This window comes from Dendrobates tinctorius, unplaced genomic scaffold, assembly GCF_039654945.1.
Source record: "Dendrobates tinctorius isolate UK_male_01 unplaced genomic scaffold, ASM3965494v1 ptg000003l, whole genome shotgun sequence".
NCBI classification, from domain to species: domain Eukaryota; kingdom Metazoa; phylum Chordata; class Amphibia; order Anura; family Dendrobatidae; genus Dendrobates; species Dendrobates tinctorius.
The window spans coordinates 29,320,384-29,338,450 of record NW_027361671.1 but is presented as its reverse complement, the minus strand read 5'-3'; the positions used below and the strand labels follow the sequence as shown (position 1 = coordinate 29,338,450).

Below are 18,067 nucleotides of genomic sequence, written 5' to 3'. Positions count from 1 at the left end.
GTAAATAGTAGTAGTATTATTAAATAGTAGTTAGGAGTTGTGAGTAGTAGTAGTTGCATTATTAGTAACTAGTAGTAAGCAGTAATTATTCTAGTAGTGAATAGTAGTAGTAAAAATTGTAGCAGTTTTTGTAGAGGTACAGTATATAGTAGTAATAGTTGTAGTGGCAAGTAGTAAGAGGTTCTAGTATCAGTAGAAAGTAGAAGCAGTAATAAGTATTAATAACTACTACTATTATAATTGGTAGTAAGTAGTAGTAATAGTTGCAGTAGTAGAAATAGTAGTAGTTGTAGTATGTAGTTATAAGGAGGAGTAACTGTAGGCAACACGGTGGCTCAGTGGTTAGCATTGCAGTCTTGCAGCGCTGGAGTCCTGGGTTCAAATCTGACCAAGGACAACATCTGCAAGGAGTTTGTGTGTTCTCCCAGTGTTTGTGTGGGTTTCCTCCGAGTTCTCTGGTTTCTTCCCACACTCCAAAGACATACTGATAGGGAATCTAGATTGTGAGCCCCATCGGGGACAGGGTCAATAATGTCTGTGGAATTAATGGCGCTATATAAATGAGTAAAATAAATAACTAGTAAATAGCAGTAGTTGTAGTAGAAGTTATAGTAGTAAGTAGTAGTAGTTCCTATTAAACTTGCCAGTTTTATGGAGAGTAAAGCGGGTCTCCGGGACTTTATAGAAAACAAAAAATGTACCTAAGCACTAACAAGCAGGTAATTGCAACTTACCTGCCTGTTGTGCATTGCGCCGTTCTTACCCGGCACAGAGAAGTCACAGACCTCTCCTGCTGAAGATTCAGGAGCCTCTGCTGACATGACGGGGCGGGACTTCCAACATCATTCTGACTGACAGTCGGACAGGCAGCAAGGATCCGGCTGTCAATCAGAATGATGTTGGAAGTCCCGCCCCCTTTGACAGAGCAGACCTGAAAAGAAGCCTCCGCCGTTTAGACGTGTCGTTAGCAGAGTCTTCTGAATCCCCGTTAGGAGCAGTCTGTGACCTGTGTGTGCTGGGGAAGAACAGCGCAGTGCACAACAGGCAGCTAAATTCCAGTTACCTGCCTGTTAGTGCATTTTTTGTTTTTCATAACGTCCAGGAGACCACCTTTAGTCTCCATAAAAGTGATAAAACTGTAATATGGTGGAAAAGTTAATCCACTACTACTAAGCCCCAGATGTACCCTTTAACCCCTTCTCTGCCATTAGACGTACTATTCCGTCCATGAGACCTGGGACTTAATTCCCATGGACGGAATAGTAAGTCATTAGCGATCAGCCGTGCACTCGGGGGGTGTGCGGCCGTTTGCGGCCAGTGTCAGCCGATTCTCACAGCTGACACCCAGCACTAAGTGCCAAGACCGCTCTCTGCACGTTAACCCCGGGAACACTGCAATCAAACGAGATCGCAGCGTTCTGGAGTCGGCAAAGGGGCTGTGACACCCAGCACTAAGTGCCAAGACCGCTCTCTGCACGTTAACCCCGGGAACACTGCAATCAAACGAGATCGCAGCGTTCTGGAGTCGGCAAAGGGGCTGACAGCCCCTCTGCCTTTGGATCGGAGACCCCACGTCATGACGTGGGGTCCCAATCACTGCCATGGAGACCCGATGTCATCATGACGACATCCGGGTCTCCAGACCTGAGAGACTTCCTGTCATGCGCAGTGACGACCAGGAAGTCTCTCAGGTCAGTGTAATAGAAACTGCAGCGTTGACAGCTTCTATAACATGTAGATCTGCATGCTATATAAGCCATCAGCCTGCACGAAATAAGTGTCCCATAGTGGGACAAAGTGTAAAAGATAGAATGAAATAAAAAAACTTTTTTTAATACTTGTAAAATATTAAAAAATATAAATCAATATTTATTCCATCAATAAATAAATATTTAAATAAAAAAAATCTAAAAACAATAAAAGTACACATATTTAGTATCGCCGCATCCGTAACGACCCGACCTATAAAACTTTCCCTTTAGTTAACCCCTTTAGTGAACACCATAAAAATAATAATGAAAAAAAAAGCAAAAAAACAATGCTTTATCATCATACCACCGAACAAAATGTGGAATAACACGCGATCAAAAAGATGGATATAAATAAACGTGGTATCGCTGAAAACGTCATCTTGCCCCGAAAAAAACGAGCATACAGCATCATCCGTGAAAAAATAAAAAAGTTATAGCTCTCACAATAAATCGATGCAAAAATAATTATTTTCTATATAATAGTTTTCAGTGCATAAAAGCGCCAAAACAAAAAAAATTATATAAATGAGATATCGCTGTCATCGTACTGGCCCATAGAATAAAACTGCTTACCAATTTTACCACACGCGGAACGGTATAAACGCCCCCCCTCCCTCCCAAAATAAGAAATTCATGAATTGATGTTTTTTGTTCATTCTGCCTCCCAAAAATCGGAATAAAAAGCGATAAAAAAAGTCATGTGCCCGAAAATATTACCAATAAAAACATCAGCTCATCCTGCAAAAAAACAAGACCTCACATGACTCTATGGGCCAAAACATGGAAAAATGATAGCTCTCAAAATGCATCTTTTAGTGTGTGACAGCTGTCAAACATAAAAACCCGCTATAGTTTATCAAACCCCCCTTTATCACCCCCTTAGTTAGGGAAAAATAATAAATAACAATTTTTATTTATTTCCATTTTCCCATTAGGGTTAGGGCTAAATTTAGGGTTGGGGCTAAAGCTAGGGTTAGGGCTGGGGCTAAAGTTAGGGTTTGGACTAAAGTTAGGGTTAGGGCTTGTTTTACGGTTATGGTTGGGATTAGTAGGCTTGTGGTTAGGGTTACGGTTGGGATTAGGGTTAAGGGTGTGTTGGGGTTAGGGTTATGGTTTGGGTTGGGATTAGGGTTAGGGCTGTGTTGGGGTTATGGTTGGAGTTAGAATTGGGGGGTTTCCACTGTTTAGGAACATCAGGGGCTCTCCAAACACGACACGGCGTCTGATCTCAATTCCAGCCAATTCCACGTTGAAAAAGTCAAAAGGTGCTCGTTCCCTTACGAGCTCTGTCATGCGCCCAAAAAGTGGTTTACCACCACATATGGGGTATCAGCATACTCAGGACAAATTTCACAACTACTTTAGGGTCCAATTTCTCCTGTTACCCTTGGGAAAATTAAAGGTTGGGGGCAAAAAAAATCATTTTTGTGAAAAAAATATGATGTTTTATTTTTACGGCTCTACATTCTAAACTTCTGTGAAGCACTTGGGGGATCAAAGTGCTTACCACACATCTAGATAAGTTCCTTAGGGAGTCTACTTTCCAAAATGGTGTCACTTGTGGGGGGTTTCCACTGTTTAGGCACATCAGGGGCTCTCCAAACGCGACATGGCGTCCGATCTCAATTCCAGCCAATTTTGCATTGAAAAGTCAAACAGCGCTCCTTCCCTTCCGAGCTCCACTGTGTGCTCAAACAGTCGTTAACCTGCATACATGGGGTATCAGCGTACTCAGGACAAATTGTGCAACAACTTTTGGGGTCCAATTTCTCCTGTTACCCTTGGTAAAATAAAACATATTGGATCTGAAGTAAATTTTTTGTGAAAAAAAGTTAAATGTTAAATATTAACATTCCAAAAATTCCTGTGAAGCACCTGAAGGGTTAATAAACTGTTTGAATGTGGTTTTGAGCACATTGAGGGGTGCAGTTTTTAGAATGGTGTCACTTTTGGGTATTTTCTATCACATAGACCCCTCAAAGTGACTTCAAATGTGATTTGGTCCCTAAAAAAAAATGGTGTTGTAAAAATGAGAACTTTTGACCCTTATAACTTAAAAAAAAATTTTTTGATTCCAAAATTGTGCTGACGTAAAGTAAACATGTGGGAAATGTTACTTATTAAGTATTTTGTGTGACATATCTCTGTGATTTAAGGGCATGAAAATTCAAAGTTGGAAAATTGTGAAAATTTTCTCCAAATTTCCATTTTTTTCACAAATAAACGCAAGTCATATCAAAGAAATTTTACCACTAACATGAAGTACAATATGTCACGAGAAAACAATGTCAGAATCACCCGGATCCATGGAAGCGTTCCAGAGTTATTACCTCTTAAAGGGACAGTGGTCAGAATTTTAAAAACTGGCCCGGTCATTAACGTGCAAACCACCCTTGGGGTACGTAAGGGGTTCGTGTATTGGGGTAATGATACATGAACAGATTCTCACACTAAAAATCTACAGATCAGCGAGTTAGTCATACTTATGTGAAAAAATGGTACCAGTGTCATCCGTGTTCTGGATCAGTGTGTCATCCGTGTGTACATTTTTACTGTTTGTTAGGCTACTTTCAGACTTCAGGCTTTCGGTATCCGGCATGGTGCGGCGAAAAACCGGACTTCCGGATCCGGCGCCTGTTACGACCAGATCCGGCTTTTTCCCTGTGCTATTTCATTGCCGCCGCATTGCGCTGGATGGCAATGCGGCGCGTCCGGTTTTTGCCGGATCCGGTTAAAATAGCCGGTCCGGCGTTTGGAAAAAACGTTGCATGCAACGTTTTTTCCAAACGCCGGACCAGTTTTCCGCACTGCGCATGCCCAGAAGACCTTCTCTGCCTGGAATATATCCGGCAGAAAGAAGGATCCGGTGCCTGCGTTTGCGGCCGGATGCGGTAGTCTGGTTTTTTGCCGCATCATGCCGTTACAAAAAGCCTGAAGTCTGAAAGTAGCCTTATCGGTATTTCTCACAGATGGATAAATAAATTACAACGCTTCTCCTCTTCTTTGCAATGTTAAATACAGACTGTGTGCTGTGCGAGTTTTTCAGGGACCCATAGCCTTGTATTGGTACTTTTCCTCCACGATACCAGGGAAAAACGGACATGATGCATAGACTATAATGGGTACGTGTGCTAAACGGCGATTGTCTAAACACTGTGTCTAACATCATGTCCTCACTATATCTGAAACTGAACCTGTCAAAGACTGAACTCCTTGTGTTTCCTCCCTCAACTAATGCACCTATACCCGACACTGCCATTTCCGTGTGTGGTTCCACTATTACTCCCCAGCAACATGCCCGTCGTCTTGGGGTCATACTTGATTCCGAGCTTTCATTCACCCCCCACATCCAGTCACTGGCTCGCTCTTATTATCTGCATCTCAAAAACATTTCTAGAATTCGACCTTTTCTTACCTTTGACTCTGCAAAAATTCTTACTGTTTCTCTTATTCATTCTCGTCTGGACTACTGTAACTCTCTTCTAATCGGTCTCCCTCTTACCAAACTCTCCCCCTCTAATCTGTCTTGAATGCTGCAGCCAGGATCATATTCTTTGCCAATCGTTACACCAATGCATCTACCTTGTGCCAGTCATTACACTGGCTACCCATCCACTCCAGAATCAAGTACAAACTTATTGCCCTCACCCACAAAGCACTCCATGGCTCATCACCACCCTACATCTCCTCCCTTGTTTCAGTCTACCACCCTACCCGTGCCCTCCATTCTGCTGATGACCTGAGGTTAGCATCCTCGATAATCAGAACCTCCTACTCCCGTCTTCAAGACTATACACGTGCTGCGCCAATTCTTTGGAATGCACTTCCCAGGTCAATACGAGTAGTCCCCAATCCCTACAATTTTAAGCGTGCCCTGAAAACTCATTTATTCAGACTGGCCTACCGCCTCAACACATTAACCTAGCTATCCCTGTGTGGCACAGTCAAAAGTTTTACCATAATCAGGTTCCCTGCATCATGTTCCCACATGCTTTATGCATCCATTAGCCCTCTGTGTCTGTACTGTTACAAACTTAACATTATGGCTGCTCCATACAATCAGGGCAATTGTTACCACCCACCTTTCGTGTCTACCTTTTTCCCTCATAGATTGTAAGCTTGCGAGCAGGGCCCTCATTCCTCTTGGCATCTGTTATGATCTATGTGATTATTGTTATGCTGTAATGTCTATCGTCTGTACAAGTCCCCTCTGAAATGTAAAGTGCTGCGGAATATGTCGGCGCTATAGAGATAAAATGTATTATTATTATCCGTGAAAAAAAAAAAATAGATACAGCACATTCTTGCAACACGGACGTCTGAATGCGGCCTAAGGAACATTAGACATAAAATGCATTTGGCTTACCCTGCTACTGCTGGCTGCCCCAGCACTGCTGCCTGCACTTGCACTTTGATTTTTCTGAAAAACAGAAAAAAACACAAGATGTAATTTACAATAGTAACTTTATAATACAAAAAGTAAATGGTAAAATATATAATGGCTGCCCTATTTTTTTTCTTACAGAGGATTTGAGACCAAACCAAAAGTGACCAGTTCTTGCTGTTATTTTCTCTGCGCTCCTCAGAACGCTGTTGCTTTTTTGTTGTTGTTTAATCTGTACGGGTCTAGAGATTTGGGCCTTTTTATTTTGTGCTAATATTGATGGCTTTTACCAAAGGTGTGCTGCTCGCAGGGTATTTATGCAAAGCAAATTAAAGATACCACGTCGGAGAATCCTATGAGCCCTGTCCTTTTGGTAAAAATTACCACTCAATAAAAAGGCCCATATCTCTGGAACTGTATGGTGAAATTAAAAAACAAAACAAAAAGAAAACGAGAACACTCAGGGAACTGTGGGAATAACAGAAGAGTAAAAATAGCTGCTTTTAAGCCTGAACAGGTCTTCTTTAACCTTGATTTTCTTAACCCTAGTGCAAAAAAAGTGCAGTGTTACACATAAAAAAATGCAAAAGGATGTGACCTACTGCTACTGCCTGCAATGAGGAGAAAGGCAACAAACCTTTCCCTATTCCTTAGGACCAGAAGGCTGCAGTAAGAATCTGGGATATGCTGGCGTCCCTCGCCATAGCGGAGGAAGAACCCATCTCACTCCTAGCTTTCACTTAGTCTGCCACTGCAATGTCGACTTAAAGCCTCAATCTAGGTCTAACTCCTAGGTGAAGGGAGAAGGACAGGAACTGCAGCAGGGTGAGGAACCTGGGGGGGGGGCACATGTACGGATGTGGACTGTCTTCCCGTTCCTATCCCTGAAGCCCTGAAGACATCCGACGCGTCATGTGAACACAGTCGTGCGGTTTTATATGTAAAACTAATGTGTGTTTTCATGGTGATGTACAGTATATAAGGTGTTAGGGCATAATGTGAATATAGCATAGGATAGGCTTAGGACCGCATACGCTATAGAATAAGGATAATAGGTTTAGCATGCAATAGGAAATGGTTAAGGCTAGGATTATCCCAGTGGGTGGGCACTTGGGTTGATAAAAGGGGGACATTTCCAGGTTACAGGGAGCTCAGCATCAGTTAGTAAAGAACATAGTGAAGGCCAAGGTTAGGTGCGGTGGGTTGCTAGGGACAGCATGGGCCAACCGCTCAAGGAAGTGGGGAGGCCGAATAGTGTTACCTGTTGGGACATTCCAACAGCATCTAGGGCCTAGAGCTCAGGCAACGTGCCAAGAAGTGTGCCTGGCACCTCCCATCTTCTTGCGGTGCTGCCCTCCTGCTTGCTTAAACGCTCCCTGGCATCGCGTTCCTGCGCAGGCGTACTTATCTACCCTGTTGAGGGCAAAGTACTGCAGTGCGCAGGCGCTGGGCCTCTCTGACCTTTCCCGGCGCCTGCGCACTGCAGTACTTTGGTCTGCCCTTAACAGGGCAGATAAATACGCCTGCGCAGGAGCGCGATGCTGGGAGCCATGAAGCAAGCAGAAGGGCCTCGCAAGAAGATGGGAGGCGCTGGACCAGGACCTGCGACACCCAACGGACCAGACCGCACCGCAGGTATGTATAATAATAATAAAACTTATTTTTCTTATCTTGCAGATTGGATCAGGGGCTTATCTATAGCATTATAGAATGCTGTAGATAAGCCTTGAAAGGCGGTAGCCGCAACTCGTAATGGCCAAACCTGGTGACAGGTTCCCTTTAATAGTTTGGCCTTTTTCTGGTGGAGAACTGCAGAGCCGATTCATGATTATAATTTGGGAGACCACACAATATGTTATTAGCTCATCTTTAACTTTTACTGCAGCTAAATATATTTAATTTCTATACACTGAAATAATTCCGGGCACACCTACACTGAAAAACATTCGTCATCATAATTATTGATATGGAGCATGAATAAATGTTGCCTGCCTTCAGCCATTAAACTTGTTAAACCAGACTGTCACGGCATCCCTGGTAGCCTGTAGTGTATGTACGTACGTACCAGGGAGGCAGTGTATCAGGTCCTGGCACTGGCAGCTTCTGTGCTGTGTGACATGACTCAACAAGCAGAGAAGTAGGAAGACAATGGCTCACACATTGGTCTATTGTACTTTACACGTGCTGCGCCAATTCTTTGGAATGCACTTCCCAGGTCAATACGATTAGTCCCCAATCCCCACAATTTTAAGCGTGGCATGAAAACGCATTTATTCAGACTGGCCTATCGCCTCAACACATTAACCTAATCTATCCCTGTGTGGCACAGCCAAAAGTTTTACCATAACCAGGTTCCCCGCAACATGTTCCCACATGCTTTATGCATCCATTAGCCCTCTGTGTCTGTATTGTTACACACTTAACATTATGGCTGGTCCATACAATCAGGGCAACCGTTACCACCCACCTTTTGTGTCTACCTCTTTCCTCATAGACTGTAAGCTTGCGAGCAGGGCCCTCATTCCTCTTGGTATCTGTTATGATCTATGTGATTATTGTTATGCTGTAATGTCTATTGTCTGTACAAATCCCCACTGAAATGTAAAGTGCTGCTGAATATGTCGGCGCTATAGAAATAAAATTTATTATATTAATATATTATATATTGTACGTAGTGTTTGGGAATTATATTATATACTGAAGCTGTTCAAGTGACGTATGCAGACATGACCCCTACATACATCCAGCACTGGAGATGATCCCTGGTTCATAATGTATAGGGGTATGTGCACACGTTGCAGATTAGTCTGCGGAATTTTCAGAAGAGAATCCGCATCTCGTGGCAGAAAATGCAGGGAAAAACGCCTGCGGTTTTCATGCGGAATTGATGCGGATTTCAATGCACTTTTGCTGTGCAGATTAGGTTGGTGGTACTGGGAATGCATTTAGTTGAACGTCCTCCTTTGTGCTTCTGGAGGAGAGGGAGAGAGGAGAGGAGAAGGGGAGAGAGAGAGGAGAGAGAGAGAAGAGGAGAGAAAAAGAACTGAAATGCTGCAGAAAAAAAAACGGCTGCAAATCTGTGCGGATTTTTATGCAGCATTCATTTACCATTGAATAACATTACATGTGTACTACACTGCGGATTTCATGCAATTCCGCGTGTAAAAAAACGCTGTGGATCCGCATGAAAATCTGCAACGTGTGCACATACCCTGAAGTCCTGATCAGTCATATTCTACATATTATTGTAGGAGAAAATGCCTGAATGATTCATGGTGGCCATATGACTTGGTATTATCCAGCTTTAAGCTGCCCCAAATTTTGTAAATGCTGACAAAATACAATTTCTTTTTTTTTTAATAAATACCAAATAAATCTGGTAAAAAAAAATAACATTTATCAGAGAATACAATGGGCTTGATGTTTTATTTGACATAAGCAGTGCAATGCCCACGGCGGCCCTGTAGGAAGGCGAAACTGGGCCTCAAGGTCAGTGGAACAATATTAGTGATTTAGGAGTAAAATCTCAAAGTATCTTAGTTCTTTCAAACAACTGTGATGCTTTCTTGGTCAGTAGAGTAATTTTAGATTAATTTGAGACATAGCAGGTGGCTGTCGTTAGGATTTTTTTATTAGGAAGTTTTAACCCCCTAGTGACAACCAGCGATATAAGAGACTAGCGTCCCCTGACGGGTGACAATTCTGTAGCTGTCGGCTGTACACTATAGCTGACAACTTGCTGCATCAGCTACAATGTTCTTTTGACCCCTTAAATGCTGCTGTCAATAGTGAATACGGCATCTAGATGGTTAACAGAGTGTGGGGGATTTCTCTCTAATCCCATTGGCACCCTGAGATCTTGATTCTCTGGTCCAGATGTTTGCAATGCCAGTTCATGGCCAAATAATGGGCTCAAAGTCTGTTGGCTATAGTGGCCTGTTCAAAAGTTATCAAAATGTAGGTGGTAAAAGATAACATTTTTCTTTCCTATCATGCCACTTTGCATTAATTCCTGAAAGGACCTGAAGGGTTAATTAACTAAAAGCAAATTTGAATACATTGGAGGGGTGCAGTTTTTAAAAAGGTCTCACTTTGAGGTTTCCTTATCTGTAGGACCCCCAAAGTCACTTCAAAACTGAACAAGCCCCTACAAAATTAGCTTTGTAAATTTCCTTGAAAAAAAAAGGTAAAATTACTGCTAGAATTTTAGAAGGATTAAAACCATAACAAAATAAAAACATTTTACAAATGGTAACGATATAAAGCAGACATGAGGGAAATGTCATTTATTAATGTTCTTCTGTGGTTAAAGGGATAATCGTTCAAATCGTTTAAAAATTGCAAATTTTTAAAAAAAAACTGTCAAATTTCTGATATTTTTATGAATAAATGCAAAATATATCAACCTAAATTTACAGTTATCATAAAATATGATGGTTCATGAAAAATCAATCTCAAATCAATGGGATTTGTTGAAGCGTTCAAGAGTTATTACCACAAAATGACAGTGGTCAGATTTAATTTTTTTTTTTAGCCCAGTCACTAAGGCATTTAGGCACAATTAATTTTGGATTTACAGACTCATCTAATACTAGGAAAGTACGACAACCATGTGCACAGTCATTGGCCTTGGAGTTACTCCATTTCTTGCTCTTTATAAGCAGAAGTAACATTTCTAAGGTGTCTAATAAATTAGAATAATATTTGCTTTTTTCTAGATCATAACATGCCTGTGACAGATATACAGTGGCAACTGTTAGGGTGCAGTCGTATTTCCCACGCGAGGATCGTATCGCAATTCTCGGACTTGGCCGTCGGCTCTCCTGACCTCAGTGTAACAGCTGCATAGAAATACATGCTGTCAGGCTCAGATCAGGAGAGCAGACGGCCGGTCCGAGGATTGTGATGAGATCCTGACACGACAGTCTGAATGCACCCTTAAACCAGAAAATTTTATAATCTAAAAAAGACAAGTTGTCACACAAATCCACAGGATAAAAATGTTACGGATCAAAAAAACAAATTGTGGAATTGCATTTGACAAACCCACCACGTATTTTTTTATATTTTTAATTATATGTGCCCGTTATACAGTTTATCCCACACAAAAAGTCCTCATACAGCTACATCAATTAAAAAATCAAAAAGGTATAGGTTTGCAGATATAAACCCCAAAAAATGTTGGGTCATTAAAGGGAACCTGTCACGATTTTTAACCACCTCCTGACACTCTGGACCAGAGCGGTCAGCTGCATAGAAATACGGTACATGAAGCCGAATACTCCGGTCCGAGTGCCGGCGGCAGTGCCGGGTATTGATGCGCGAGTTTCTCGCACATCTGACCCCGGCCTAAGGAATCTTCTCTTTATGTCTCAGGAGGTCAACCATGTACCCATGTACTGTCCTGTGAACGGCTTTGAGGGTCGTTTCTACACATCGAGAACACAGTAAATTTTTTTATGAAAATGGAGGCACAAACTGCAGTGCGGAAGCAATATGTGAAACCCCTGCGAGGCTATGTTCACACGTTGCGTTTTTGCAGTGTTTTTTTTATACCAAGTTTAAGCTGCTTACAACAAGAAAGTTTTGCTTAGTTTTTGGTGCGTTTCTTGCTTAGTTTTTGCAGCATTTTTTACGGAGTTTTTGTCAGGGTACATTTGTCTCTGTGGATAAAGAAGAAAAAATCTGATCCATGTTCATCAAGTTTTGGCACCAAAAGAGCAGCAAAACCTGATACCCGAGTTTTTTGCTTATTTTTTTTCAGCGTTTTTGCACTACCCATTGCTTTCAAGGGGTGAAAAACGGTGCAAAAACACGGAAACAAGTGACATGCTGCATTTTGCAAAAAACGACTTCTTATGACAAAACAGTCAGGAAAAAACCCCAAGGTCCTTTGCTGGTACTGTTAAAGTTAGCATGAAAAAAAAAAGCTACAAAAAAGCGACATGTGAACATAGCCTTAGACAACTTTATAATATCTCATGAGACAACCAGTAGAAAAAACAAGGATTGTAGATCTGTCCAAACTTTTGCATTGTCTCCTTTATACGGATCGCTCACTGATCTAGTCCATAATAGTTTTCTTTATGTATCCCTTTTATTTGTGTACTGTTGTCTTGTGTTTTTATCTTTTTATTATTTCATGTTTTTGTAAGCTCTCTACCCTTTTTGTATATTAAATTTAAATCTATAAGTGAATAAGTCTGACCCTTGCCATTCTAAATGTGCACACAGCCTCAAAGAGGGAGAGTACAGCCTGGCCATGTTATCCTGGGCATGTGAGAGTTACAACAGGCGAGGGGATGAGTCGCATCGGAGTCACGAGTATATCGAGTGGGCAGTGTTCATAACCAAATCTATCATAGAAAATTAGATCAGTATTTTGATTTTTAGATATAATTTTTAAAAATCTAACCATGTACACTATGTTCCTGTCCTGTGATTTGTTTCTACTGCTGAATTTCTCCATTAATTATAGCCAAAAATAATAAAAAAAAAAATTATATATATTATGAATAGCAAGTTTTTTTTTCTAAAAACTTTGCTTTGTCTTTTCAAAACCTACAAGATCAAAGCAGTTTGGAAGGAAATTCAGAGATGATTTGATTTCCTTATATTGTCACAGCACTCTGGAAAAGCGTTGACAGATTTTAGAACAAAAACTATGACGCCTGGTGATAGGACTTGTGTCTGTATAATGTATGTAAGATTTGGATATTTGTACCTGAAATATATTAGAACAAAAAGGCGTGGCCTCCGTGTATTAAGCCTACTGGTACTTAAATAGGAATGCACCGAGCCACACCTAACAATAGCCTTCCATGATGTGCAGTGAGTAGATATTCCTCCCAGTAGAGCAGTTTACTCACCAGATGTAAGGACTTGTATCCCCGGAGGGCTCAGACCTTGGTACGTTCAGGTTTTACTGCATAATATTTAGGTATCTGCATTGATTTTTTTTTTTTTTTTTTTTTAAGCTCCGTGTTTGTCCAGTTGTACTCTAAATATGGCCAAGAGACTTGCATTACGACCTCACTTCCATCTATAGCTCTCATGAGCACTAGTGGTAATGAGGAAGGTAGTGTCTCAGAGCTCATGCCCCATCCTACTATGACTTACCATTATTAAAAGAATTATCCAGGACTTAATTAATGACTTCTCATTAGGATAGGTCACCAATATCGATTCGATGGGGTCCAACACTCGACACCCAGACTGATCAGCTGTTTGCAGCTCCAGAAGCCAAATATACCCAAGAATAGCACAGCTCTATACACCGTGTAGTGGCCGCTCCCAGGTAGTACAGCTCAGCTTTTATTGAAGTGAATGTGATCTGAGGTACAGCAACCAAAAATAGACACTATACAGCGTAAAGAGCTGGGCTGTTCCTGCTCCCATCTGGCCGCTGGATGCACTAAATCAGTGGCGAAACAAGTGTCGGATCCCTACTGATCTGATATTAATTACCTATTCTGAAGGAAGAGTCAGACGGCCGTATAACTCTTGACGGGGATTGAAACGCTATTCTTGGACTGGCTATCTCCTCTCCTGAACCAAGCTTGACAGTATTTATTTCTATACAACCGTCACGCTCTGGTCGGGAGCCTGTCCGAGAATTGCATTGCAATCCTCTTCCAAGGTATACGACTGACTCTTCCCTTAAAATAAGCCATTAGAATCGAAGTCCTAGACAAACCTTTTAGCTCCTAATTCCCCATGAGGAATATAGCCATCAGGTCAGGGTGTGTGAAGTGGGTTTGGGCGCTTAGCCCACTCCATGCATGTCAGATGCTGGCTAAATTAAATAGCTCAACAGGCTGCTGTTAGCCATTTAGATGCTGCTGTTAGCCATTTAGATGCTGCTGTCGATCTCTAGAAGAGGCATTTAAATTGCGCAATTGCTAGTGCTCAGGTGCACCGGCTTTCGTTGGCCCCCCATAACTCGACTGCAGGGAACCAATAGGTTAGCTGAGGGCCGGTCGAAGTTCCCCATCGCTGCCATCTTGGTCCTATATAGGAGGCCGTGATTTCCACTTTATACTGCAATATTAGTATAAGATGATCACATGTTCAAGTCCCCCAAGGGGAATAAAAAAACTAACATTTATAGAAATATCAAACATTACAATTTTAATCACCAATTTTTACTACTCAATAATAGAATTAGGAAAAAGAAAATAATTAAAAAATGATCATCAGACATGGTAGTGTTGGTCAATAACGATCTCTCAAAATATAAGACTAAGCAGCCTGTACAGTAAACACAGTAAAGAGGAAAAAAAAGAAAAATGACAGAATTGTAGAAAATATCAAAATGATACATCTACCTCAAAGTGATTTAATAAAATTGTCAGGTTGCCACACAAAAAACAATCCCTCACACAACTCAATCGATTTGAAGATAAAAACATTACGGGTCTTGAAAAATGATGACAGAAACCACTTTTTTTTTACTAACCTTTGATGCAAGTTTGGTATCACTGTAATCATACGGACCTGCAGAATCATGCTGTCAGGTCACTCTTACTATAAAACGAATATTGCAAAATCAAAATCCATAAAAAAAATAAAGAAATTGCATTTTTTTAAACACTTTTCTTTTTCATCCAACTTAGAATTTTTCCCTGTTTTCTAGCACATTAAATAGTAAAATGAATGGTGTCCTTCAAAATTACAACTCTTCCCGCAAAGCAAGCTCTTATATGGCTATGTCGACAGAAAGTTATGCCTGCCCACCCACCTCCGTGCAGTCACAGCTGGCAGGAAAGAGGGTGGTTTGCGGCCTGTGCTGGAGATGTGAATACGTGCGTGTGTGTGTATATAAGTACATGGGGGGGGTCCAGCGGCGGTGGGGGGGATCCCGGCGGTGTCCCGCTGGTAGTACTGTAGAAGGGCCTGGTACCACCAGCTGGTGCCATATTGGAATACCCATCACTTGGGTATTTCAATGTGGCGGTCGGCGTACTTCCGGTCGGCGCGGTGGGTTGTGGGATTCGGGGACATCCAGACGGAAGTGGATGATGGACAATTTAAGGCAATTATATATATTTTTTATTTTGACAGTTTTTCCATATTGCAATCTGCATTAAAAATATTAGAAGACTTTCAAGAGTAATGCAAATATATTATAAGCAATAGACTAATTCCGACCCTTTCTTTTGTACTGAATCATCTAATAAGCATTGTGAAGGGAGAGGGAGCAGGTCAGCTGTGATCATCGCCTATTGTGATTGGCTAGTGTGACAGCTGTGTTATCAGTCAGTGTAAGGGTGAGTACACACAGTGCGGAATCTACTGCGGATTTGCAGGTAAAACCGCAGGTAAAGTGACCTGTGGTTTTCCCCTGTGGTTCCACACCTGGACAATGGAAAAGGTGTCAAACCGCTGCGGAATCCGCAGAAAGAATTGATATGCTGCGGTTTAAAAACTGCAGCAAATCTGCGTGGAAAAATCTGCAGCATATGTGCCCAGCGGCTTTGAAATCCCATTGATTTGCATTGTAATTATAGAATGCTGTAGATAAGCTCCGAAAGGCAGTGGCCGCATCTTATAGCGGCAAAACGAGGTGACAGATTCCCTTTAATACAAATTGTGACATGAAGAAAAAACCATGACAAATTATTTTAAAAAACACAAGATACAAAAAACCTGATTAAACCAACGGGTCATTTTCTGATGACAATTTCCTTTTTAAAAGTTTATTACAATTTTCATAAAATGTGACTGCTATAAAAGTTAATTATCTGTTTGGACTTCCAGGATAATGTCTGACGAGAAGCAGATATACATATATAATGCAGACTTCTCATTTATCATTACAGCTGTGGGTTCACTAAAGGTATGACACATGACCCATCATATAAAATTCTATGTATCTGATTTATAATATAAAGGGGTTGTCTACCAGGAAGTCCCCACCTAAAGAGTCACAGTAAGGCAGCGGCAGTCATTCTGGCCATCACAAGCCACCCATGAATTATCATTACTATGAATCTTGAATGGTTCGATGTCAGATCTTAGGAGCTGGATCAGTGGCTACTAAAGGGTTGCCAGCAGTCTATAACGAGAGAGGACATTTTTCCATGTTCATATAAAATTGATGCATCTGTGATTTGTGATTTTCCTACTTTCGGTACCTGGCCAATTATAGGGGTTGTCTGAGATGACGCAACACTAATTTAAAAGGTGTACTAATAAATCAACTTGCGTCTGCCTTCCTTGAAGAACAATCCACTAATTCCATAGACATGACTAGCATGTTATATGACAGTGTTGGAGGAACACGTCATCTGTAGCTGAATACAAAATTACAAAGTAGAGTTTCACATAATTACAGGATAAAGCAGAACTCCGACAGGGAAAGATTGAGAAACCTGTTCCACCCAAATGATGAATTGAGACACCAGTGGAGATCACCTGAGCAGAAACTTGCATCCATACTTACCCACAGCATTGTTTAGAGGAGGTCAGGGGTCTGATGCCCCCACAAACCCGAAGGCCATGTGCACATTCAGTATTTTACCTCAGTATTTGTAAGCCAAAACCAGGAGTGGTGATAAATGCAGAAGTGGTGACGTGTTTCTATTACACTTTTCCTCTGATTGTTCCACTCCTGGTTTTGGCTTACAGATACTGAGGTAAAATACTCAACCTGTGCACGTGGCCTAAGGAGCAGTGGTCTGCCTGCTGTCCAATGCTCATTATATCCTTCTTATATATATTCAAAGTATTTTGGCTAAAAGCCAAAGAATACATTTAAAAAAAAAAGGTTAAATCCACTTGTTCAATTTGACATGGCAATAATACAGGAATATTTTAGTACACGTGTTCTGGATGTAAAACCTGGACGCTAGGGATATCCATAGTGATCTGTTTGGAACAGGGTTTCGCAAAAATAAAAATTAATTGTGGCTGCGTGTGAAAGTGCCAAGCTGCCACCTTTATTTCTATAACGATTTAATCACTAGGGTATGACGAGTTCTGAAGAAGTCCTTCTGACTGGAGCAGAATACACACTGCTCAAAAAAATAAAGGGAACACTAAAATACCACATCCTAAATATCACTGAATGAAATATTCCAGCTACAAATCTTTATTCATTACATAGTGGAATGCGTTGAGAACAATAAAACATAAAAATGATCAATGTAAATCAAAATTAATATCCCATGGAGGTCTGGATTAAAGCCCCCGTTACACACTGCGATATCGCTGCATGTGATACTTACCTCCGACCGGCTCCCCCGCTGCTCATTGCTGATCGCGCGAGAAGCTGCTGGATCACTTCTCGTCGGTCACTTCCTGCGGCGACGACGAGCGACGCGTGGAGCCGGGCGGCTGGACGTCAGGATCGCCTCATCTGACAGGTAAGTAGCGACCCCAGTGATGTCGCTGGTGAGATCTGCCAGTGTGGCAGCTCACTAGCTACCACCTAGCGATGCACCAGCGATCCTGACCACATCATATCGCTGGTCGGGATCGCTGGTGAGTCGCTAGGTGTAACGGTACCCTTAGGCCGGGGTCACACTAACCTGCGCAAAATACGGTCAGTATTTTACATGCGTAATACGGATGTATGGCCCCTAAACAGTGCTCCGTATGTCATCCGTAATCAAGGTGTGTTCGCGTATTTTGCGCATGTCTGCATCCGTATGTAATCCGTATGGCGAGATTTTCTCGCAGGCTTGCAAAATGGACAGATAATGGAGCCCTATGACAGGGTTTATAACAGAAACCAAAGAATAGATATAGACACATAGAATGCACATATATATATATTCTTTCATTTCTTTATTAAAACTGTCAGTGTGAGTTTACTGTATAGCGCACTGAATTGCCGGCTTTGCTAAAAGACACCTGGTGCGTATTTCTCGCAAGTCACATGTGTGGTCCGTGTGTAATCCGTATTTTTTGCGCACCCATAGACTTGCAT

At 41.6% G+C, this 18,067-nt stretch overlaps 1 protein-coding gene and 1 long non-coding RNA gene across 13 annotated transcripts in view; one reads left to right on the top strand and one right to left on the bottom strand.

The window, feature by feature from the left end:
• CAST (calpastatin) overlaps positions 1-18,067 on the bottom strand; it is a 237,340-nt gene that overhangs the window by 90,209 nt on the left and 129,064 nt on the right. For 9 of the 12 annotated variants that reach the window (XM_073542003.1, XM_073542077.1, XM_073542374.1 and 6 more), the window contains one exon: positions 6,118-6,171. In XM_073542003.1, the coding sequence (XP_073398104.1) occupies positions 6,118-6,171 (54 nt within the window). Of the gene's footprint in view, positions 1-734; positions 859-6,117; positions 6,172-13,254; positions 13,405-18,067 lie in introns of those variants that run through there. The other 3 variants (XM_073543012.1, XM_073542702.1, XM_073542621.1) reach the window with 3 other exon arrangements.
• LOC141047794 (uncharacterized) overlaps positions 10,396-18,067 on the top strand; it is a 128,878-nt gene continuing 121,206 nt past the window's right edge. Inside the window, exon 1 of the long non-coding RNA XR_012219909.1 lies at positions 10,396-13,044. This is a non-coding gene — a long non-coding RNA (uncharacterized lncRNA). The remainder of the gene's footprint in view (positions 13,045-18,067) is intronic.